The sequence below is a fragment of the Saccopteryx bilineata genome, chromosome 6, assembly GCF_036850765.1.
Source record: "Saccopteryx bilineata isolate mSacBil1 chromosome 6, mSacBil1_pri_phased_curated, whole genome shotgun sequence".
In the NCBI taxonomy this organism is placed as follows: Eukaryota; Metazoa; Chordata; class Mammalia; order Chiroptera; family Emballonuridae; genus Saccopteryx; species Saccopteryx bilineata.
Window position 1 is genome coordinate 202,521,999 of NC_089495.1, and position 25,493 is coordinate 202,547,491.

The 25,493-nt window shown below is 49.0% G+C and overlaps 1 protein-coding gene across 1 annotated transcript in view; it reads left to right on the plus strand.

Moving 5' to 3' along the window:
* EDEM2 (ER degradation enhancing alpha-mannosidase like protein 2) overlaps nucleotides 1-23,779 on the plus strand; it is a 29,934-nt gene extending 6,155 nt beyond the window's left edge. The window contains exons 5-11 of the mRNA XM_066236261.1: nucleotides 3,549-3,674; nucleotides 7,942-8,153; nucleotides 10,373-10,514; nucleotides 11,753-11,877; nucleotides 17,566-17,710; nucleotides 20,301-20,422; nucleotides 23,222-23,779. Of these exons, the coding sequence (XP_066092358.1) occupies nucleotides 3,549-3,674; nucleotides 7,942-8,153; nucleotides 10,373-10,514; nucleotides 11,753-11,877; nucleotides 17,566-17,710; nucleotides 20,301-20,422; nucleotides 23,222-23,710 (1,361 nt within the window). The 3' untranslated portion in view covers nucleotides 23,711-23,779. The remainder of the gene's footprint in view (nucleotides 1-3,548; nucleotides 3,675-7,941; nucleotides 8,154-10,372; nucleotides 10,515-11,752; nucleotides 11,878-17,565; nucleotides 17,711-20,300; nucleotides 20,423-23,221) is intronic.
* Nucleotides 23,780-25,493: the final 1,714 nt, after the last annotated feature.

Below are 25,493 nucleotides of genomic sequence, written 5' to 3' on the forward strand. Positions count from 1 at the left end.
TCATATATGCCTTGATCGGGATCCTACAGCAAAGCGAGTTACCCCTTATTTAAACCAGAAGCCTGCACTCAAGCTGGCGACCTCGGGGTCTCAAACCTGGGTCCTCCGCGTCCCAGTCCGACGCTCTATCCACTGCGCCACCGCCTGGTCAGGCGCCTGTGTATGTTTTTTCTACCCGTTTGCTTTCAATCTTTCTGTGTTTTTATGATTAGCTATGTCTTTTGTAAGTTACATATTGTATTTTATTTATCTATTCTGACAGTCTCTTAACTGACGCATCTAATCTGTTTACAATAATTACTGATATATTTATATTCATGTCTGTAGTTTTATTTTGTGCTATTTTCCCCATCTTCTCTATGTTCTTTTCTCTCTCTCCATTTTTGTGCCTTCTTTAGACTGATTCCCCCCACCATTTCATTTTCCTTTTACTAATTTAGATATTATGTACAATTATCTAGCTTTTTAGATAGTTTTTCTAGCAAATTTAACAAACATAACAAAACCTAAAGTTAATGAAAATCTTTATTCTCCTCCCAAATAATATAAAACTGGCTCTGTGTGTATTTTAGTTCTTTTTTTGTTGTTGTTGTTGTTTTTTACAGGGACAGAGAGAGTCAGAGAGAGGGATAGACAGGGACAGACAGACAGGAACGGAGAAAGATGAGAAGTATCAATCATCAGTTTTTCGTTGCGACGGCTTAGTTGTTCATTGATTGCTTTCTCATATGTGCCTACACCGCAGGCCTTCATCAGACTGAGTAACCCCTTGCTTGAGCCAGAGACCTTGGGTCCAAGCTGATGAGCTTCTGCTCAAACCAGATGAGCCCATGCTCAAGTTGGCAACCTCGGGTCTCGAACCTTGGTCCTCTGCCTCCCAGTCCGACGCTCTATCCACTGTGCCGCTGCCTGGTCAGGCTGTATTTTAGTTCTTTGCTGGAAGCCCTCCATACATTATTGTTGTTCTATACAGTTGAAGTTTAGACTTACTCACATATTTAACACTTTCTTGACCTTTTTTTTTTTTTTTTTTTGTATTTTTCTGAAGCTGGAAACGGGGAGAGACAGTCAGACAGACTCCCGCATGCGCCCGACCGGGATCCACCCGGCACGCCCACCAGGGGCAACGCTCTGCCCACCAGGGGCGATGCTCTGCCCCTCCAGGGCGTCACTCTGCCGCGACCAGAGCCACTCTAGCGCCTGGGGCAGAGGCCAAGGAGCCATCCCCAGCGCCCGGGCCATCTTTGCTCCAATGGAGCCTTGGCTGCAGGAGGGGAAGAGAGAGACAGAGAGGAAGGAGGGGGTTGGGGGTGGAGAAGCAAATGGGCGCTTCTCCTGTATGCCCTGGCCGGGAATCGAACCCGGGTCCTCCGCACGCTAGGCCGACGCTCTACTGCTGAGCCAACCGGCCAGGGTGACCATTTTTCTTGTTGTGTCTCAGACCCCTTTCCTTCTATCTGAAGTTTTTCCTGTAATATTTTAAATTGATTGGGGGGGGGGGAAGAGAGATCAATTTGTTGTTCCACTTATTTATGCATTCATTGGTTGACTCTTGTATGTGCCTTGACCAGGGATCGAACCTGCAACCTTGGTGTATCAGGATGGTGCTCTAACCAACTGAGCTACCTGGCCAGGGCCTTGAAGTACTTCCTTAGAATGTCCTTTAGTGCAGGTGTGTTCTTGACTAACTTTCTCAGCTTTTGTTTGTATGAAAATGTCTATCTCGGCCCTGGCCAGTTGGCTCAGCGGTAGAGCGTCGGCCTGGCGTGCGCGGGACCCGGGTTCGATTCCCGGCCAGGGCACATAGGAGAAGCGCCCATTTGCTTCTCCACCCCCAGCCCCCTCCTTCCTCTCTGTCTCTCTCTTCCCCTCCCGCAGCCAAGGCTCCACTGGAGCAAAGATGGCCCGGGCGCTGGGGATGGCTCCTTGGCCTCTGCCCCAGGCACTAGAGTGGCTCTGGTCGAGGCAGAGAGCGACGCCCCGGAGGGGCAGAGCATCGCCCCCTGGTGGGCAGAGCGTCGCCCCTGGTGGGCGTGCCGGGTGGATCCCGGTGGGGCGCATGCGGGAGTCTGTCTGACTGTCTCTCCCCGTTTCCGGCTTTAAAAAATAAGAAAAGAAAAAAAAAAAAAAAAAGAAAATGTCTATCTCACTGCATTTGTTTGGCTTTGGGGGGGGTATTTTTCTAGGGCGTATCCTTCTAGGTTAATAGCTATTTTTTACTAACATGCTGAAGAAATTTTTTCATTGTCTTCTGGTTTTACTGTCATTGTTAAGAAGTCATCTGACAACCTAATTATTATGTATTTGTAGACAATTGGTTTTATTTACCCCAGCAACCCTCTCTTTTAAAACATTTTATACGTAAAAAGAGAGAAAAGTAGTATAGTGAACTAGATGTCCTCACCCCTGAGCTTGAACAGGGACTTGGACTGCTTTTGAGATCTTTCTTTTCCTTTGGTGTCCTATGGTTTTACGGTAATACACTGTGATAAATGTGAATTTCTTTTCATTACCTTGCTTGGGATTCATGGATCTGAGAATTGGTGTCATTTGTTAGATTTAGAAAGTTTATAACTATGTTCTCCTCATGTATTGCCTCTACCCTATTTTATCCCTCTTCTCTTCTTAGAACTCTAACAAGATATATATTATACCTTCTTACTGTATCCTTAAATTCCCTTCTGTACTTTTTAAAAGTCATTTTGTCTCTTTATGTTGCATTTTGGATAATTTTTGTGAGTCCTGTCTTAAGTCCATGAATTCTTCAGATATAGCATATCTGTTATTTAACCTATCTATGTAATTTTTAATTTCAATTACTATATTTTTCATTTTCAGAAATTCTACTTAGTTCTTTTATAAGTAGACTTGGTGTCCCTGGCCAGTGGCTCAGTGGATAGAGTGTCGGCCTGGGATATGGATGTCCTGGGTTCTGTTTCCGATCAGGGCACACAGGAGAAGGGACCATCTGCTCCGCCCCCCTTCTCTCCCTTTTCCCCTCTCGCAGCTAGTGGCTCGACTGGTTCAAGCATGGCCCCAGGCACTGAGGATAGTTCAGTTGGTCCAAGCATGTCAGTCTCAGAGTAGGGTAAACTGAAGTTCAAGGTCGCCAGTTTTTGTCAGGGAGACAGCCATCCATTCAAGATATCTATTTAGCCATATTTCCAGATACAGACACTTTGTGTCTCTTTATAAGTCCTAAATATATTATGTAATAAATTGACATAGATAAATTGTTAAAACAAGAGTAAATACTACTCTGCCCACCATTCTTCCTACTCCAGGGCTTGGTAGGGGATTGGGAGGCAGAATGACCAAGTGGAGTCAGGCAGACCTGGCCTTATCACCCAGATTATCCGGGGAGAGTCCCTTTACTTCTCTGAAGCTCAGTATCTTCCTCTATAGAGGGGACAATAGTACCTAGTGTTGGCAGATGGCTCTAGTCCCTTCTCTGTGAGCCACCAGGGAGGGAGATGTTTAGGTTTGATTGGCACAAGGGCAACACTAGTCCTTGGGATTCTGACACCTGCGTTTTGTACCATTCGTAGTTGTAGGAGGACTTCTGTCTGCCCACCTGCTATCGAAGAAGGCTGGGGTGGAGGTGGAGGCCGGATGGCCCTGCTCTGGACCTCTCCTGAGGATGGCCGAGGAGGCAGCCCGAAAACTCCTCCCAGGTAAGCCCCGCAGTGAATGGGGGAGGATGAAGTCCGGTAAGTCCTGCTTCCCTGGCTAGAGATGAGAGTGGATATGAGCCCCTTATCAGCTGTATCGTGGTCAGATATGTTCTCCTGTTCAGTGGGTTGTCATTTCATTTTGTATTCTTTGGTATATCGTAGGTGTCAGTTGTTACTTCTGCTCTTTCATTTCTGATAATACTTTTTGGGTCCTCTCTCTTCTTCTTTCTTCTTCTTTTTTTTTTTTTTTTCTGAAGTGAGAAGCAGGGAGGCAGAGAGACTCCCGCATGCGCCCGACTGGGATCCACCTGGCACACCCACCAGGGGGCAATGCTCTGCCCATCTGGGGCATTGCTCCGTTGCAACCGAAGCCATTCTAGCGCCTGAGGCGGAGGCCATGGAGCCATCCTCAGCAACCGGGACAACTTTGCTCCAATGGAGCCTTGGCTGCAGGAGGGGAAGAGAGAGAGAGAGAGAAAGGAGAGGGTAAGGGTGCCTCTGCTTCTCCTGTGTGCCCTGGCTGGGAATTGAACCCAGGATTTCCACATGCTGGGCCGATGCTCTACCACTGAGCCAACCAGCCAGGATCTTCCTTTTTCTTGATGAGTCTGGTTAAAGGTTTGTCAATCTTGTTTATTTTCCAAAGAACCAGCTCTTGGTTTCATTGATCTTGTATTTTTTTTTAGACTCTATTTAGTTTATTTCCTTTCTTCTACTCAATTCGGGTTTTGTTTGTTGTTCTTTTTCAAGTTTCTTTAAGTGTAAAGTTAGATTGTTTGTTTGAGATTTTTCTTATTTGTCGAGATAGGCCTAGCATGCTATGAATTTCCCTCTTAGGACTGCTTTCACTGTGTCCCCTAGATTTTGGATTGTTGGGTTCTCGCTTTCATTTTGTTTCATCGTATCTTTTCATTTCTTCATTGATCTCATTGTTAACCCATTTGTTGTTTAGTAACATTGGGTTTTTGGGAGGCGTGAAACAAGGTCAGAAAGGAGAAAGTGCTTGGGAAACCTGAAATACCATGGAAACGAGACGGACTTGTTTTTAGCTAAGCTGCGCGGGGCTGCGGGCCAAGCCTCAGTGTGTTTGTGTGGTGGGGCCGTCACTGGTCTGGGCAGCATCAGCTGGACACTGCGTTCCCTCCAGGGTGTGGTGGAGGCTGAGGGCTGTTCACGCCCAATCACATCGTGCTGTGCGCTCCCCCGGCCTCTTGGCCACCTCACTTCTCCCTTGCACACAGCACTTGCCTCTCATCCTGGGGGGAGGCTGAGGAGAGTGAGCGGGCTGGGCCCAGGTCTCACCCCTGGCTCCCGGCCTGCCTGTCTCCTTACAGACATCTTGTCTGGTGTGACTCATCCCTAGAGGAAACTCTGCCTGCTTGCTCTCTTCTTTTTTTATGTCACTGGAGACAATTTTGTATTGAGAAATAGCCATACTGAGAGGTACATGTTGGAGCCAGCACGAGTGTACCCTACCGTTCAGGTCAAGAAGTAGAATTTTGTTGCTCCCCGCTTTTTAACACTGCCTGACTTCTCTGAATATTCCTTTGAGCCCTTCTTGGTTCTGACCTGCGTCCCCCTTGCTTGTCACTCATGCCTGCCAGGTTGCAAGTTTCTTGTCTACGTCAAAGTTGTTGAACCTTGTAGATCTTGGAAGTTCTGATGACTTTGTTCACAGTTTGGTGACGCACAGGCCGCTCTGGGTTGTTTGACCTTTGACCCTGGAGAGGAAGTCCCTGCCCCTGGCTGCCTGTCTCATTGCTCTCCTTGAGTTGGAAGGCCCTGGGGTGGGGTGAGCAGAGGATGCTGGGCTCCTGGGGAGAGGGACAGGGGTGGGTGCCTGGCAGGCGTTCCCCTCCCAGCCCTGTTTGGCTCTCTCTGCGTGACCTCTGAGTCACTGCTTTGCAAGCATGACTTTTCCTACCTGTAAAACCGAGGGTTGGACCATCTCAGGGTTTAGTGGTTTATCCCCATTAAAAAGCTAACAATTTGGCCCCTAAACTCTTTATTAAAAGCTGAGATCTCAAACTGGCTCCTGTGTTTCAATCAGTGGATAGGTTTCATCTGGTCAAAATGGTGTCTAGAAAACATGTCTGAGGGGAGTGAGAAGACACAAACTTCCAGTTGTAAGATAAATAAGAGTTGGGGATGTAATATACAACACTGATGACAGTAAGTAAGACTGCCGTGTGATGTATTCGTAAGTTGGTAAGGGAATAGACCCTAAAAGTTCTTGTCACAAGGAAGACAATTTTTTTTTTCTTTTTGTCTCAATGTGAGATGATGGAGGTTAACTAAACTTATTGTAACCATTTCACAATATATGTAAGTCGAGCCATTCTGTTTTATACCTTAAAATTAACTAATGCTGTGCCTCCATTATCTCGCAATAAAACTAAAAGAAAACATTAAAAAGTGTATGAGCAGCTGGCTTCTCACGGGGCCTGGTCCTCAGGGCGCCTCACAGCCCGCCGCTCGCCGTGGCCTGGACCCCACCTGCTGCACACTGAGTCGCCCGCCTGGCCTCTGAGGGCAAAGTGTTCAATAAGTATCAGTAGGGCGGCTGTATCTAAAGTGAGCATGTGGCGTGCGATGACTGGGAGCGCATGTGGAGCCGTGTTTGACCACGGAGGGCCGTCCAGTGACAGGTGTCAGTCTGGAGTAGATCACCCAGGAGATAAGGAGGGAAGTGCCAGCCAATGCCTGGGGCTTTGGGCCTGTGTAAAGCCAGTAGCCGTAGCCACCATCACAGCCGCCTGGCCCATGCAGGTTTGCATTAGATTCGGACAGACGGTAATGGAACAATGGAGCCAAGAACTGGTGGGCCATTACCTTTAATCCTAGCTTGCACCCGGCGGGCAAGTAAAAATACACACTGGGCTCCAAAGCCCACTCATTCAGTGCTCACAAAGCTACTGACTTATCCGAGTTTCCTAGAATCGAAGGTTTCTAGCTCACCAGACTTATTCACCTCTGTTCCCCATCTCCTTCTCTCTGCACAAACTCTGCACCAACTGGCTCCTCCCTCAGCACTCCGCCATCTTGGCTGCTGCTTCTTTCCTCCGCGTGACCTTTCTCTGCTCTCCTCTCTAATACTAATCTCAGGAACCAAGAGAGAGCAAGCTCCAGGTCTGCCCCCATTTTATAATGTAGAAATCCAAACCTTTAATCCAATATACAAATAAGGAAATCTCTGATACAAAGTCACTTATCTGAGGCATAATGGGATTCCTCATGAGAGTGCAGCACCCCACATCATGCAATCAGTCAAGGGTGTGGGGAAAAGCTTAGTCTTAAAACTAAGCTTTAGGCCCTGGCCGGTTGGCTCAGCGGTAGAGCGTCGGCCTAGCGTGCGGAGGACCCGGGTTCGATTCCCGGCCAGGGCACACAGGAGAAGCGCCCATTTGCTTCTCCACCCCTCCGCCGCGCTTTCCTCTCTGTCTCTCTCTTCCCCTCCCGCAGCCAAGGCTCCATTGGAGCAAAGATTGCCCGGGTGCTGGGGATGGCTCTGTGGCCTCTGCCTCAGGCGCTAGAGTGGCTCTGGTCGCAACATGGCGACACCCAGGATGGGCAGAGCATCACCCCATGGTGGGCGTGCCGGGTGGATCCCGGTCGGGCGCATGCGGGAGTCTGTCTGACTGTCTCTCCCTGTTTCCAGCTTCAGAAAAATACAAAAAACAAAAACAAAAACAAAAACAAAAACTAAGCTTTAGGCCAGGGATAGTCAACCTTTTTATACCTACTGCCCACTTTTGTATCTCTGTTAGTAGTCAATTTTTTTTTTTTTTTTTTAGTAGTAAAATTTTTTAACTGCCCACTGGTTCCACAGTAATGGTGATTTATAAAGTAGGGAAGTAACTTTACTTTATAAAATTTATAAAGCAGAGTTACAGCAAGTTAAAGCATATAATAATAATTACTTACCAAGTACTTTATGTCGGATTTTCGCTAAGTTTGGCAGAATCAATCTTTATAAAACAACTTACTATAGTTAAATCTTATCTTTTTATTTATACTTTGGTTGCTCTGCTACCGCCCACCATGAAAGCCGGAACGCCCACTAGTGGGCGGTAGGGACCAGGTTGACTTACCACTGCTTTAGGCTATTACCACCATGCCTGCTTACAGCCTGTCCCTCACACCCAATGCAAACTATAAGCGAGCAAACATATATCATATATAAAAACTTATTTGACCAAGAGCCTGTATCCAGCCATCCCTGCCTCCCCATTCCTGTCTGGGGTCATAATTTTGTGATTGTGTTCAGCCTTTCAGACCCCCACCAGCATGCCATATGGAACGGTGAACCTACTTCATGGCGTGAACCCGGGAGAGACCCCTGTCACGTGTACGGCGGGGATCGGGACCTTCATTGTGGAATTTGCCACCCTGAGCAGCCTCACCGGCGACCCTGTGTTCGAAGACGTGGCCAGAGCTGCCCTGATGCGTCTCTGGGAGAGCCGCTCAGACATCGGGCTGGTAAGCTGGCCGCGCCCTTCCTGCCTCAGCCAGGTTGACCACCCTGGCCCCTGCTTGCGAGGCTCAGGGCTCTGAGCAACAAATGCGGTCCAGCCAAAGGCAGCTGAGGGCGACCTCGGGAGTGGGCCAGGACTTTGGCTCATGCTACCATAGCATCCAACTCATACTTCGGCACAGAGGGGAAGAGGGCGTGGGAGAGCGTTCGCTGCCTGGGGACAGGCGCTGTGTGTGACTTCTTGAACTTCTCCAGTTGCTAGGGAGCGGGTCGTCTACTTCATGCCCGTGTCTCGTTTGGTGACCTTAGCTCGTCAGCCCATCTGGCCCTCATTCTCATTGTCTATTTTTGTTTGTAAAACTGTGTTGCTTAGAACACTTGTTCTCAGAGACGATGAATGGCTATTCCATGATAAAATGATTTCCAGCCAATTAAGTTTAGAAGAATACTATATATAGTATCTTTCTCTCTCTCTCTCTATTTTATTTTTTCTTTGGAGAGTCATAATGAACATGAACAGGTTAAAGGCTATTAAATCCTATGATAAATAAATCTATTCAACTTCGCTTAACTGAACATTTCCCAAGCTGATTTGGCCCCAGTACTTCCCTTTTCTGTCCAGGACACATCAATCCATGGAAACTTAAAACCCACGGGCCAGTTGATCTCTAAGGTGTTTCAGCTCCTAAACTGGATAATGCAGTGAAATTTACAGTGGTCGAGCCAGAGCTGTCCAGGAAATAGCATTAGATTTAGTCAGAACTTGGTCTGAGCCGAGGCCTTGCTACATCGAAACTGTGTGATTTTAAGCTAGTCACTCAACCTCTCTGATCCTCGGTTGCTTCATCAGTGATGATGATGTAGTAATACCTCCTTTGCTGAGTCATTATGACTTATAAAGACTTGACTGAGAGTGATTCAGGTGGAGGCACATGTTACGCAAAGTCTAGTTTAAGTCAGCTTGAAAAGTGAAACTCTTGGGAGGAATCCTTGAAAATCCCTTAAGAATGTGCCCCTCTGGGGACCTATAGTAACTCTGGTATTAAGTCCAACGGGCGGCACTTTTTTCTCTAGCCCCGAACCTTCCCTTAGTGAACTCTGTGGGTGGCCTGCTCATCCATCCCTTCAGCCCTAACCATTTTCATGCACCCTGGCCTGTCTTCCGACCACCATCACCCATCTTTCTTTGCCCGCCAGCTTTTTTGAGTGTCTGGGTCCTGCTGTTTTCCTTCGACTGGAAGTGTCAGGACTTAATGCCAACCCTGGAGCAATTCTCAGTCAGCAACTGCTACTGATGGGGTTTGTGGGTGATCACCCCAGTTCTCCGCCCCTCGGGTGAAATAATGCTGAGGCTCGTGCTCTCTGTTGACTCCCAGAGCTGCCCCTTGGGGTTGAGCTCTGGTTCCCATGGTGGTAGTGTGCCTTTTGGCACGCCCTTTATGGACTGCCTCCCCTTCCCCTTCCTCTGCCCCTGTTTCCAGGAACTCACCTTCAAAATAACTACTCGTAGTCTTCCTTGCTAAGGGGTCCCCTCCTGGGGAAACCCATAACAGAATAGTGAACAATTTCTTTGATTGAATAACAGATGACTTTATCGGCTTCCATCAGGGTCTAAATATATGAACAAACTAATTCTTCATTTAACTGTTATAGATTTTATTTTAAAATGGTTTTAGGAGTCACATGGTTCACAAGTCACAAGGATACAAAAAAGTACCCAGTGACAACTGTGAAGCCTCCCCTGCCTCCTGTCCCTAGCTACCCAGTTCCTCTCCTTACTAGCAACCGCTCCGTCAGTTTCTCGGTTGTGCTCCCCGAGCTGATTTCTGGAAATCTGTAAAGTATGTTTTGTGTCTGTAGATACTGGAATCACATGCAGAGTTCTGAGAAATTGGAGACAGGCTGTGGGAACAGCGAGTTCTCGTCTCTCAGCTCACACTCACGCAAGAGCACATACACAGTCCAGACCGTTGTTCTTTTTCATATTTTTGTCCAGTGTGGATATTAAGTCCTCATAAATGTGCGTGACGTGCATCCCCACTGTATAGTTATGCAGGAGAGCTGGCCGTGATCCAGCCTGCCCCCTAGCCCTAGACCCCGATAACCTGCATGTCCCCCAGAAGCACTGGGCTGCCTGCCTTGCACCTCACTGGGCAGTCAGGGGTGCTGGGAGATCTTTCTTTCGTCCTGAGCCCTCCGTTGGGACTACCTGTCTCTCTCCTAGGTCGGCAACCACATTGACGTGCTCACTGGCAAGTGGGTGGCCCAGGACGCGGGCATCGGGGCTGGCGTGGACTCCTACTTTGAGTACCTGGTGAAAGGAGCCATCCTGCTGCAGGATAAGAAGCTCATGGCCATGTTCCTAGGTAAAGGTGGGGTGAGGGGACTTGCCCCGTGATTTTTCCTGTTGACATGTGGTTTATTTATAAACTTCCGGTTGCACCCAGGTGCCTTGAGACTCAGTTCTGAATGCCTGAGTCTGCGTTCAAAGCCACCGTGGACCTGCACTGCCTAAGTGATGCCCCTATATCTCTTGTTGCCTTCTTGCGAGAGCCAGCTGAACCATGCTGTGTCCACTGTGTGTGGCCCTGGACTTCCTATTTCCTGGCCGTTGCATCTGTGTTCTCTGCCTGGAACACCTTTTTCCTGTCTTCACATGCCTGAACTCTATTTACCCTGCAAGGAACAGCTTACATGTCACCTTGCCCAAGAAGTAGCTTAATCCTTCCTCAGATTGACAGCCTCCAGCCTCTCTCTTACAGTCAGCTGCCAGCCACAGTTAGAGCACCGGTGCCTTTCTCATCTTTGTATTTCCCACAGTGCTTTGCATGAGGGAGGTCGCAGATTAGTGCCGGTTGAATGAAAACATTTTACCCTCCAGGCCCTCAGACACTAGTAATGGTGATATGGAGGAACTAACTGTTGGGCACCTAATCGTGATTATTATAACTACCATCCATTTGTTCAGCACATATTAATTGAGTACCATTGATGTGTCAAGCACTGTGCCAAGCACTGAACACGGACTATTTCATTTATTCCTTACGACACTGTTTGAGATTGTCTTGTGTATTTGCATGTGTATTTGGCGCTTCATTCATTCAGATAGTATTATGCATGTTTAGTACGCACTATCTTAGTGTTGTTGATTCCGCACCCAGCAAAACAAAGTCCTGGCCCTCATGGATTTGCGGTTCATGGGGAGCTATGAGTTCAAGTTCCCACTAGGATATAAGCTCCCTGAGGATTGAGAGCCTCCTTTGTCTTGTTTGCCACCCCTGGGTGCCTGGCATGTAATAGATGCTCAGCGAACGCTGTGGGGTGGGTAAATGACTGAACAACCATGGGAGGCATATGACATTGCTCTTCCTACGTTAACAGGTGGTGGGCCTGTGGCTTACGAGGGAAACGCTTGGCCAAGGTCACAGCAGGTGGTAAAGCTGCAGCTAGAATTGGAACCTGGCCATTTGACCCCAGACCCCATGCTGCCTCATTGCGTCCTAGTCTGTTCTGAGGCCAGACCCGCTTAGAAGCTAGTCCATGCCGAGGGCTGCCTGCTGTCTCCCTAATCACCGACATGTCCGTTGTCCTGTCTTCACTGCAGAATATAACAAGGCCATTCGGAATTACACCCGCTTTGATGACTGGTACCTGTGGGTGCAGATGTACAAGGGGACTGTGTCCATGCCGGTCTTCCAGTCCTTGGAGGCCTACTGGCCTGGTCTTCAGGTAGGAACGATCGGAGAGGTGGTCATTTTCCTACAGAACTGGTGAGAAGCAAGCTCATTCTGATGGAAAGTCGGAGAAAGTGGTTCGGTGACTTGAGTACTTTTTTTTTAGAGGGGTGGTTTGTGGATGGAAGAGAGATAGCGAATTAGACAAAGTTAAGGTTCGGCCTCACTGAATTCTCCAAGGGGAGGTTGGGACCTAGCTTCCAGTTTGCTCTGGAATGTTGTTACTATAAGGTGGGGAGTGCTTTCCAGGCTGAGCAGCAATGGACATTGGCAACAGCTGTTTCCCACTGGACATTTGTCACCTCTCATTCTTGACAGCGGGCCTGAGGAAGGTCTGAAAGCAGCCAGGGCTGCTCTGTCTACCGCCTGTGTGTTTTCCCACAACACAGGCTGATGTTTGCAGCTGGGAGGGACATTGGGGCACATCTAGTCAACCCCCTAGGTGTTCCAAAATATTTGTGTAAAGTAAGTCTTGAGCCCCCACCTTTCTTCCCAGTCCAGCCTCTGGTATCAGTCATCTCTATATCTTTCCAGGAATCCATATACATAAATATGTGAATATTTATAGTCCTTTTTTTTTTTTTTTTTTTTTTTTTTTTTTTTTTTTTTTACAGAAATAGAGAGTCAGAGAGAGGGATAGATAGGGACAGACAGACAGGAACGGAGAGAGATGAAAAGCATCAATCATCAGTTTTTCATTGCAACACCTTAGTTGTTCATTGATTGCTTTCTCACATGTGCCTTGACCGTGGGGCTACAGCAGACTGAGTAACCCCTTGCTCGAGCCAGCGACCTTGGGTCCAAACTGGTGAGCTTTGCTCAAACCAGATGAGCCCGCGCTCAAGCTGGCGACCTTGGGGTCTCAAACCTGGGTCCTCTGCATCCCAGTTCGATGCTCTATCCACTGTGCAACCTCCTGGTCAGGCCCTCTTTTTTTTATATATAGGAATATATACATTTTCTTTTATCACTGATTATATCTTAGAGATCATTTTTTATTGGTACCATAAATTTAGTTTTACTTTTTTTAATTGATTTTATTTTATTTATTTTTTTAAAGCCAACTGGATTTATTTTATTTATTTATTTTTTTTTGTGGCAGAGACAGAGAGAGTCAGAGAGAGGGACAGACAGACAGGAAGGGAGAGAGGTGAGAAATATCAATTCTTCATTGCAGTTCCTTAGTTGTCCATTGATTGATTTCTAATATGTGCCTTGATCAGGGGGTTACAGCAGACTGAGTGGCCCCTTGCTGGAGCCAGTGACCCTGGGCTCAAGCTGGTGAGCCTTGCTCAAACTGGATGAGCCCGCGCTCAAGCTGGTGACCTCGGGGTCTCGAACCTGGGTCCTCTGCATCCCAGTCCAACGCTCTATCCACTGCTCCATCACCTGGTCAGGCTCTTTTTTTAATTGATTTTAATTTATTATGTTTACATAGATTCTAGTGTTGCCCCAAATGCATCCCCCTTCCCCTGTGTTCCCCTCAACATCTCCCTTGCCCCCTCTCCATAGTGCCCTCCCCCTTTCCCTTCAGCTTTATCCCATCCTCTCCTTCCCTTTCCCTCCATTCTCTTTTCCTCTGTATGTACCATATTTCCCCATGTATAAGACGCTCTCATGTATAAGACACACCTTAATTTTGGGGCCTGAAATTTGAAAAAAAAAAAAAAAGTCTTACATAAACTTATTGAACTCAAGTTTTATTCATCATAAAATTCATTAAACTCCTCATCACTGTCAAAACTCCCATCCATTAGCTTGTCCTCATCTGTGTCTGATGACGAATCACTGTCTTCATATATTGCCTCATCCTCAGGTCCATCTATGGCATTTGAAATGCCACAACCACTGTGTAAGATGCACCGAATTTTTAGACTCCAAATTTTTTGGGAAAGGGTGCGTCTTATACATGGGGAAACACGCTACTTTTAGGCACTCTCGGGTTATACAGATGGGGAAGCGGACTCAGAGAGAACTTCCTTATAACATCAAGTACTGGTCCAGCTCTCAACTTCAGATCCACCGCTTGAGTGCCCCTAGGAGAACCAGGAAAACTGAAGCTCCCTGGCCTGTTTTTAATCTTAGGTGTTTGAACAGTTGCAGTCCGTTCCTTTTTCTCCTTGAACTCCTATTTCTTTTTCTTTTTTTTTTTTTTTTTTTTGTATTTTTGTATTTTTCTGAAGCTGGAAACGGGGAGAGACAGTCAGACAGACTCCCGCATGCACCCGACCGGGATCCACCTGGCACGCCCACCAGGGGCGATGCTCTGCCCACCAGGGGCGACGCTTTTCCCACCAGAAGGCGATGCTCTGCCCCTCCGGGGCGTCGCTCTGCCGCGACCAGAGCCACTCCAGCGCCTGGGGCAGAGGCCAAGGAGCCATCCCCAGCGCCCGGGCCATCTTTGCTCCAATGGAGCCTTGGCTGCGGGAGGGGAAAAGAGAGACAGAGAGGAAGGGGGGGGTGTGGAGAAGCAAATGGGCGCTTCTCCTGTGTGCCCTGGCCGGGAATCGAACCCGGGTCCCCCGCACGCCAGGCCGACACTACCGCTGAGCCAACCGGCCAGGGCCTGAACTCCTATTTCTATTCTACTCCCCCGACGGAATTTTATCCTAATTATTATATTTTATGCTGAAAAGTCTTTATTAATACCCTATTATATGTCTGTAACAAAATTTAGATATTGTACATAGAAATTAAACATATCTTAAAATTTCCTGTGACCATACACTCTGAGTATCCTATTTGTTTTCTTCTCGATTTAGTTAATATTAAATATATAAATGATTTAAACACCATTAATCACTTACAATTTAAAAAAAATTTAAAGATTGTATTTATTGATTTTAGAAAGAGAAAGAGAGAGAGAAAGAGAGGGAAAGGCAGAGGGAGAAGCAGGAAGCATCAGCTCATAGTTGCTTCCTGTATGTGCCCTGACCCGGCAAGCCTGGGGTTTCGAACCGGCAACCTCAGCATTCCAGGATGATGCTCTATCCACTGTGCCACCACAGGTCAGATGCTTATAATTTTTTTGACAAAAAAAAAAAATTTAGAAAACTTAAAAGCAATTTTATTGGAAATTATTTCTTAATGAGATTTGGGGGCTTTCTTTTTTTTTTTAAGTACTATAGTTCTTGATAAATATTTATGAAAAAACGATTACTGTGCCAGACACTTTTACTCAAAATCATCACAACATGCCGAGGTGAGCGTGGGTTCATAAATGAAGAAAGGAGGCTAAGAGATGTTAAATGACTGCCTTCTGTATTCCAGGCCCTGTTGCTCTCATGAAGTTTCTAGGGGGTGAAACGCAAAGAAAAACTTAGGGCAGATAAATATATAAAACAATAAATTGCAATGAAGGAAACAAATTAGAAGCTAAAATAGAATATTGGATGGGGACCAACTTGAGACAAGAAGTGATAATATTGAAGCCTATACTTGAAAAATTGGGGCAGGGGTGATGTTCCTGGCAGAGGAAGTATCATGTGCAAAGGTCCTGAGGCAGGAAAGACTTGGGTGTTAATTGGAAACAAAAGCAGTATGGCCACGGTCCAGGGAAGGAAAAGAGCAATGGATGGAAGTTCAGCAGTGACCAGAATGTGCAGGGTCTCAAGGGCCACAGTGAGTTGTCTCGCCTCTGCTGCACCTGTGGGGAGCCGTGAGGTCTGGCGTGTGTAGTAAGATGGTTACTTTGGGTGATTTGGGGACATTGGCTGGAGAGGGCAAGAAGACAAGCAGCAGGATGAGCGAGGAGGCCTCTGAGTCATCCCTGCGTGAAATGCTGGTGGCCAGACCCAGTGGTGGCTCTAGAGATAAAGAAAGCTCTGGATGTTTTGGAGATAAAATTGACAGGAATTGCTGACGGAATGGATGTGGGGTTGAGGATAAGGGAGGAGTCAAGGACAACCTCCAGGTTTCCGGCCGGAATGACTCAGTAGATGCCGGTGCCATTTGCCATAATGAGGAGAGGTGAGAGTAGGGAGACGACTTTGTGGGAAAGTGAGAGAACGAGAATTTTGCTTGGGAAAACTCAAGTTTGTTCTCTCCCCGAGACATCCAGTGGAGATGTCAAGAAGGTCAGCTGATCCCCTATGAGCTTATATTAATATTAATAGTTACTTAGCGACAAGCTAGTAAAATTAGAAAGGCCTACCGTATATCCTCTGATCCAGCACTCCTAATTCTGGAAATTTATCTTACAGATGCACTTGGCCTGTGTTTGAGGTGACATGTACAAGGTTATTTACAGCAGCATTGATATAGCAAATAGCAAAAGATTAGCACCAAGCCAACTGGCTATTCCTAAGGATCTAATTAAATTATGGTCCAAGCGATGGAATGCTATACAACAGGAGAAGGGAGCTCTTTATATAATGTGGAGAAAATCAGAATGTATTGTTAAATGAGTAAAGGGAACTTCAGAATAGTATATTTAATCAGCTATATTTAATGTGGAGGAAATAATATATACTCAGACATATTTGCTTACATTTACAAATTAATTCAAAATGATTTGATGCTGGGTGGTAGGGTGGGACCGAGACTTAGTACAGTCAACCTTTTTCCTGTTTGTAAGAGTTGGAACCAGATGGCTGACTTACCTATTTAAAAACGGCTAGTAGGCCCTGGCCGGTTGGCTCAGTGGTAGAGCATCAGCCTGGTGTGCAGAAGTCCCGGGTTCGATTCCCGGCCAGGGCACACAGGAGAAGCGTCCATCTGCTTCTCCACCCCTCCCCCTCTCCTTCCTCTCTGTCTCTCTCTTCCCCTCCTGCAACCGAGGCTCCATTGGAGCAAAGATGGCCCGGGCGCTGGGGATGGCTCCTTGGCCTCTGCCCCAGGCGCTGGAGTGGCTCTGGTCGCGGTAGAGCGATGCCCCGGAGGGGCAGAGCATCACCCCCTGGTGGGCAGAGTGTCGCCCCTGGTGGGCGTGCCGGGTGGATCCCGGTCGGGCGCATGCGGGAGTCTGTCTGACTGTCTCTCCCCGTTTCCAGCTTCAGAAAAATACAAAAAAAAACAAAAAAAAAAAACGGCTAGTAGGCCCTGGCCAGTTGGCTCAGTGGTAGAGCATCAGCCTGGCATGTGGAAGTCCCAGGTTCAATTCCCGGCCAGGGCACACAGAAGAAATACCCACTTGCTTCTCTACCCTTCCCCCTCTCCTTTCTCTCTGTCTCTCTTTTACCCTCCTGCAACCAAGATTGCATTGGAGCAAAGTTGGCCTGGGCCCTGAGGACAGCTCCATGGCCTCCGCCTCAGGCGCTAGAATGGCTCTGTTTGCAGCAGAGCAACGCCCCAGATGGGCAGAGCATTGCCCCCTGGTGGGCGTGCCAGGTGGATCCCAGTCAGGTGCATGTGGGGGTATGTCTCTGCCTCCCCACTTCTCACTTCAGAAAAATACAAACAAACAAACGGCTAGTAGCCTACATTGACTGAACACGTGCTGGCAGCCAGGGATTTTGTATACAACCTCTGTCCCTCATGACAGTGTATGACAGTTATTCTATTTAGCATATTCTAGATGAAGCTCAGAGAAGGTAAGTATCTGTTCAAGGCCTCACAGTGAGTAAATGGCCAACCCAGGGTTTGGTTGCAGGCCTTCTTGGCTCTAACTTTCATTTCTTTGCCCTGCGGTGGTGGGGTTTTGTGCCCGGTGGCTGCCTGCCTGACCACCTGCTCTCTCCTCCAGAGCCTCATTGGGGACATCGACAATGCCATGAAGACCTTCCTTAACTACTACACTGTGTGGAAGCAGTTTGGGGGGCTCCCGGAGTTCTACAACATTCCTCAGGGCTACACAGTGGAGAAGCGCGAGGGCTACCCACTGCGGCCGGGTAAGCAGCATCTCTGGCCATCAGGTTTGGGCCTCTGGACCCCCAAATCCTCATGTCTTGAGAGATTTCCATGCCCCCCAAGTGTTCACAAGTCCCTTTCCCCCACATCGGATCCTTCCAGCGGCCCTGGATGGTTTTCCTTCTGGGAATGATTTATCCTCACCTTTTCACACGAGGACACTGAGGCCTGGTGGGTGGAAATGGCTTGCCCGAGGCTGTAAGTATAGGAGCTGGGACTGGAACCCAGGTCTCCTAACTGAATCTTCCCACTCTTGCAGACTTGAGCAAGTGGATGAGGTGGCGACTCCTTTGGCGTTCCCGCCATCAGGATTTCAGAAGTGTGGGCACACTTCCGAAGTCAACGGGTCGGCTACATTGTGCTTCTATAGGGAGAACTGTTAGAACTTTGGAATGGGCGTTAGGAGTGAGTCACCTGGAGAGTTCAACGTTGTGAGGAGGGGAAGGGGAAGGGTGACAGGAAGGAAGCTGAGTCAGCACACATGGCCACCTCCCACCCCAAAACAGGTCACATGACCATTGTCTTCCCGTTGCACACCTTCCCACCTGAGTGCCTTTAGCGGCGGGACAGGCCTTCTTGGGGCTTCCTCGCCTGCCCTACGGCCATTTCCTTCCTCTTCCAGCATGAGGGATTGGTGTGGGAGTATGGAGAGGGAGCGAAGAGGGAGTGAAACGCGCTGCAGAGAGCGAGTGAGGCACTTTGGACTCCCTAGCAGCTGCTATTGGTATTTCTCAGATTAATTCTCATGGCTTTTTTTTTTTTTTTTTCCTCAAGAGAAAACTCTTAGAAGATGTCATGGCCAGTGTTACCAGTAGATAAAACAAAGGCAGAGTTTGGGACTAAATGTGAGACTTAGGCTTGTGCGTTTTCAGGATTAGAGGGAACCTAGAGGTCTTCTCATTGCAAGCCCCTTATAATAGCTGTGTCGAGGTGTTATAGAGCCTTTAGATGCTTACCACCCGGGCAGGGAGCTCACTACCGACAGAGGCACTTTGCTGCATGCGCAGGATGGGCTGGCAGGAAGGCATCAGTGGAAAGTAAGACACCCCATCCCAGAATCCAGGAATGCCTCAGCCCAGTCACCCTTCCTACCCCAAAACAATAGCAAATGGGAGATCCGGCACTGCTCTATAATTAGATCAGTTGGTGCCATTCACTCTGGTATGTGTGTCTTATCAGCAGTGTCGACACATGGAACCTAGCCGAAAGGCCTCTGGGGACTGCTACTCCCTCAGCCCAAGTCCAAATCCAGACCTTGGGCTGGTACCACCTTCTAGAGAGTTGGCCAGAGAAGGTACAGGAAACTAAAGCGATTACTAGCAAACGTTGGCCCGTGTGTGAGAAAGACACAAACGGCTGGCCCTGGGCGCACCGACAGCAGGAGCTGGAAGCAGAAAGGGAGGCTTCCCTCAACAGCACGCTCTCTTCTTGCGCTGAACACACAGCGTGCTCGCCTACTAATGGACGTGCCACAGTCTGCATCTTACAAGAGGAGCAATTAGATGAGCAGTTCTCTAGAGGCCTCTGGGGCAAGGGAAAGGGAAGGAGAAAACTGGGAGACAAGCAGAGATCTTTTCTCCAATAAGAACTCGAGTTTGCAAGAGAAAGTGCTTTTCAAGGAGGAGACAGGGAAGGGCATGATCAGGAGGAGAGGCTGGTACGGGGAGGGGAGAGGTCTTTCCTCTCTGAAAAGGGACTAGAAAGTGAAGAAGTGGAACAGTCTATGAGCAGAAGAAGCTCCCGCCCACAGGGCCCACCCTAGAAGTCTTTTATTTTCATAACAGCTCTTCAGGTATTTGAAGTTTTCTTTTTCTCTTGAATAAGCATTCTCATCTGAACCCACTCCTGTGGGCTAATCATATTCATCTTCAGATGGGGCCTGTGTGTGAACGTCAAATTCCAGTTGTGGTGTAGACTAGGGCAGGGCTGTTGCCTTGTTCTGGGTGGTGAACTGCGGCTGCGTCTCTGCTAGACTGAAGGTTGGCGCTTGAATACACTGGCCTTCGTGTTTGGTTCCGTCCCCTCTCAGAGAGGGCCCTTATAATGACAAGCGCATGCTCTTGAAGTTTGAGGATGAGGTTGGGCTGTGAGTGACAGAAAAGACAGTAGTAGCTCGGTTAAGATAGAGATATTTCTCTTTCCTGTTCTGGCCTTTTATGGTGCTCCATGGTGTCAGGGACCCTAATCCCACCCCCGGTTTGCTGGGAATGGTCATCAGTGTTGGCAGCCACGCACTCGGTGAAAGTTAGGGAGCCTGTTATGCAGGAAGGAGATGGCAATGGATATGAGGAGGGGGTCAGCCACTTCTACCACTTCCTGTCCGGGAGACTGGCTTCCTGTTTCTTCCCTGGGGTAGGAGTCCATGGTCAGTTTTAATGCTGGTCTCTACTAAGCTTCAGGCCTTGGGTTTCTTGGCTCTGGAAACTCACGCTGAGGGAGGTGTCCCATGTTCCTCCTGGTGGGGGGTCGTGTAGACGAGGGATTGGTGGACGGAGTCTCTCACTGCCCTGAATGGCCCCGACCTTCCCTGATCAGCCACTGGGTGAGGTGGGTTTGCTTTGGATTTTACAGAGCTCATTGAGAGCGCCATGTACCTCTACCGTGCTACGGGGGATCCCACCCTCCTAGAACTTGGAAGAGATGCCGTGGAGTCCATTGAAAAAATCAGCAAGGTGGACTGTGGATTTGCAACAGTAAGTGTTGCCATGGTTTCAGGAGTTGGGAAATGTCTCCCCTAATGCTGATTGGCCTCTTTAATGGTGGGACGTTGGGAGTTCTGGTATATTGGCCCTGGTGCGGGACCTTAGAGATAGAGGTACCTATGTCCTTATTTTATAGATGGGGAGGCAGAGGAACAAGCTGGGAGCCTTGCTGAAGGTCATGTGGTGGGTGGGGAGCTAGTGTGGTCCCGGGGTCCTGACCCCATGCCAGTGGTGCTCTCCCTGCAGCAGAGCCCCTTAAGCTGCCAGGATAGGCTCCTTTGTGAGGATGGGTTTTGTGAAGAGGCCTGTAGAGTGGATTGCGGAAGGAGAGCTCGGAGGCCCAGAGACTGACACTCAAACGCAGGGACCCTTAGTGAAGCAGCCTCACGAGTCGCACAGACATGTAGCGAAGGTTTCTCCCAGGCCAGGCGCGGTGCTGGGCTGCGGGTGATCGTGGTGAGAACGGCCGAGCTGGCACGCTCGTGGGGAACGCCGTGGACGAGCTCCTGGGAGGCGGAGGGCCAGCGCGGCTGGAGCCGCGGGAGCGGGAGGCGAGCAGAGGAGGGCAGGTCCCCGGGTGAAGGGCTTGGCTTCGTGCCGCTTGGGACAGGAAGCGTGGTGGGATTTACGGCACGGCGGTGACATAATCTTACGTTATTTGGGAAAGATCACTGTGGCTGCTCCGTGGGGAGTGGATTGAAGGGGTCAAGGGTGAGAGCCATGTCACATCCTTAAAGGACCCAACCAGGCAAGATGTAAATGGTCATTGCAAACATTTAAAAATCAAAAGTATAAGAAAAGAGTCTGGAAGAAAATTCACCAAAAAAGCCTACAGAGGTTATGTCAAGGGTAAGGGATTAAAAACAAACAAATAGACAAACAAGGAACCTTCTTTTCCAAAATCTTATGTGATTATATTCTATAAGTTAGAACATCGATACGTACATTTAAAGAAAAGACATCTATATGTAGGGGGAAAAGAAAGCAATGATACGTTTTAGTGTCTAGTATGTTGTATTGTGTGAAAAGCCAAAGTGGATAAACCCATTGGGGCCTTCTTAGGAATGCTCAGCTTGCTTCCATGAAAACGAAGCCCTCTGGATGTCTTCCAGGGTGAGTGATGTCCACAGGCATCTGACTCCTTGGCCCTCAGCAGACAGGGCCAGAGAAGAATAATTCTTGGTAGATTAAGTCTGTATTTTCGTCACATTTTTTGCGTGTAAAATAGATGTCCACTGAGGATTAGTTTTGTTTTATAAAACATAGTGCTGATTCTGAGAAGCTGAAGAGATGTCCCTAGCAAGTAAAGTTACTTCTTTGGGACCGTACACTCAGTGTGCGTTTTTTCTTCACCAGCTGCCCCAAGTAGTTGTTTACAATTAGCAGCAACTTGGTGGCCACCTCAGTGCCTGTCAAGAGAGGATTAGCTAAGTAAATGATGCTACATTTTTACGATGCCATGCCATTAAAGGGGACGATTAGATCTGTGTTTGTAGTCACAAAAGGGGAGAATAAGGAGGTGAGGCTTGTCAGGTCAGGTAGAGAGGTCAGGGAAGACCTTTCTGAAGTGGCAGCGTTTGAGCAGAGGCCAGAAGGAAGGGAGAGGAGCAAGCCATGAGGGTGTGGGAGGGAAGAGAGCTCCAGGTGGAAGGAGTCTGGGCCGGGACTGTGCTTGCTGCCTGCCGAACAGAGAGGCCTGTGGTGGGACTGGCAAGGGCAAAGGGCCTGGCGGAGGTGATGAGGTCGGGGACGTAGGGGCCCAGCCACCAAGGGCCTGGTCGGCCTTGGGCTTTGGTTTTAGTCTACCTGAAATCAGGTGTCAGCTGGGGTTTTCAGTGGAGGAATGGCAGGCCAGACTTGTGATGTGAATAGGGTAAAGGAGGGAGCAGGAAGCCCAGTTGGAAGTTTTGGTAGTGATTTGCCCAGACGCACTCAGCTGCTCCGTGGCAGACCAGGAATTCCTACCGGCACCCCCTCCCCCTCTCTGCCGCACTGGATGCCCCCTGACCCCTTCTGCCGCACCAGGACGCCCCCTGACCCTGTCTGCCGCATGAGGGTGCCCCCTGACCCTGTCTGCCGTATGAGGGCGCCCCCTGACCCTGTCTGCTGCACCGGGACGCCCCCTGACCCTGTCTGCCGCACCGGGACACCCCCTGACCCTGTCTGCCGCACTGGATGCCCCCTGACCCCTTCTGCCGCACCAGGACACCCCCTGACCCTGTCTGCCGCATGAGGGTGCCCCCTGACCCTGTCTGCCGCACCGGGACACCCCCTGACCCTGTCTGCCGCACGAGGGCGCCCCCTGACCCTGTCTGCCGCACCGGGACGCCCCCTGACCCTGTCTGCCACACCGGGACGCCCCCTGACCCTGTCTGCTGCACCGGGACGCCCCCTGACCCTGTCTGCCTGCCACATGAGGGTGCCCCCTGACCCTGTCTGCTGCACCAGGACACCCCCTGACCCTGTCTGCCACATGAGGGTGCCCCCTGACCCTGTCTGCCGCACCAGGACACCCCCTGACCCTGTCTGCCACATGAGGGTGCCCCCTGACCCTGTCTGCTGCACCGGGACGCCCCCTGACCCTGTCTGCCTGCCGCATGAAGGTGCCCCCTGACCCTGTCTGCCGCACCAGGACACCCCCTGACCCTGTCTGCCACATGAGGGTGCCCCCTGACCCTGTCTGCCGCACCGGGACGCCCCCTGACCCTGTCTGCCGCACGAGGGTGCCCCCTGACCCTGTCTGCCACACTGGGGCACTCTCCTGACTCACCCTTCCCTCCCTTGCTGCAGATCAAAGACCTGCGAGACCACAAGCTTGACAATCGCATGGAGTCTTTTTTCCTGGCTGAGACTGTGAAATACCTCTACCTTCTGTTCGACCCAACCAACTTCATTCACAACAACGGCTCCACCTTCGATGCCGTGATCACCCCCTATGGGGAGTGCATCCTGGGGGCCGGGGGCTACATCTTCAACACAGAAGCACACCCCATTGACCCGGCTGCCCTGCACTGCTGCCGGAGGCTGAAGGAGGAGCAGTGGGAAGTGGAGGACTTGATGAGGGAATTCTACTCTCTCAAACGGAATAGGTCAAGATTGAAGAAAACGAAGAGCTCAGGGCCGTGGAAACCCCCAGCAGGTCCAGGAACATTCCCCGCACCGGAACGCCAGGCTGGAGTGAGGGAGAAGAAACGGAGGGCCCCACTCCTCAGCTGTCCTAGTCAGCCCTTTACCTCTAAGCTGGCCTTACTGGGCCAGGTTTTCCTAGACTCCTCATAACCACTGGATGATTTTGTTTGTTCTGCTTTTGAAGCTAGACTATAACAATAAATCTGCTTTTGACTATCATGTTTTTCTATTCTCCATATTGGGTTGTTTCAGGAGATTTCATGCCAAGAAGAGGTTCATGGCTAACACCAATCGTGAACCTAGTTTATTTTTCTCACGCAGCTGGAGAAACAACCAGCCCTACTCAACCTAGAGTCTGCTGGCTCCAAAGACCCCAGGGCTCGATGATGGAATCCCCCTTCCTTTCAGGGTTCCTCTTTTCTGGCATTTTTGGGGAGAGTGTTGTTATAAATGTACTTCCTCATTAGTTCCTGCCCCAGCCTGTGTTTCTGTCCTTTCGTCCTCCCATCAATCTAGCTATGCAGCAGAGACTGAGCATCTGTGTGCCGACCTATCGTTGAGCCCTATCGTTGAACCGTGAACAAGGCGAAGAGTTTTTTATTCTCATGGAAACTAGATTCTAGTGGATAGTCCAAGGCCACTGGCTTGAGCCCAAGGTTGCTGGCTTGAGCAAGGGGTCACTGGCTCAGCTGGAGGCCCCCCCCCCCTCGTCAAGGCAGGTACAAGAAGCAATTAAAAAAAAAAAAAAAGAAGCAATCAATGAACAACTAAAAAGTGCTGCAACTACGAGTTGATGCGTCTCATCTCCCTCTCTTCCCGTCTACATCTCTTGTTAAAAAAAAAAAAGATAATGGGAAATATGGCATTCTGATTTAGTTAATCTCTTGAATATTTTCTCTTTTTTAAAAAAAATATTATGGCCTGACCAGGCGGTGGCGCAGTGGATAGAGCGTCAGACTGGGATGCAGAGGACCCAGATTCGAGACCCCGAAGTCGCCAGCTTGAGTACGGACTCACCTGGTTTGAGTAAAGCTCACCAGCTTGGACCCAAGGTCGCTGGCTTGAACAAGGGGTTACTTGGTCTGCTGAAGGCCCACAGTCAAGGCACATATGAGAAAGCAATCAATGAACAGCTAAGGCAGGGGTCCCCAAACTTTTTACACAGGGGTCCAGTTCACTGTTCCTCAGACTGTTGGAGGGCCGGACTATAAAAAAAACTTTGAACAAATCCCTACGCACACTGCACATATCTTATTTTAAAGTAAAAAAAAAAAAAATGGGAACAAATACAATATTTAAAATAAAGAACAAGTAACCTGACCTCTGGTGGTGCAGTGGATAAAGCATCGACCTGGAACACTGAGTTCGCAGGTTCAAAACCCTGGGCTTGCCTGGTCAAGGCACATATGGGAGTTGATGCTTCCTGCTCCTCCCCGCTTTCTCTATCTCCTCTCTAAAATGAATAAATAAACAAACAAAAAAATAAAATAAAGAACAAGTAAATTTAAATCAACAAACTGACCAGTATTTCAAAGGGAACTATGGGCTTGCTTTTGGTCAATGTGCTCCTCTCACTGACCACCAATGAAAGAGGTGCCCCTTCAGGAAGTGCGGCTGGGGCCGGATAAATGGCCTCAGGGGGCCGCATGCAGCCCACCAGCTGTAGTTTGGGGACCCCTGAGCTAAGGTGTTGCAGCGAAAAACTAATGATTGATGCTTTTCATCTCTCTGTTCCTGTCTGTCCCTGTCTATCCCTCTCTCTGACTTTCTCTCTGTCTCTGTAAAAAATAAAAATAAAAAATGTTATGTATTGATTTTAGCCAGAGAAGAGGGGGGAAGGGAGGGAGGAAGGGAAGGAGGGTGAGAGAGAGAGACAGACAGAAAGACAGACAGATAGACACAGGAACACTGATCCTATATGTGCCCTGACCTG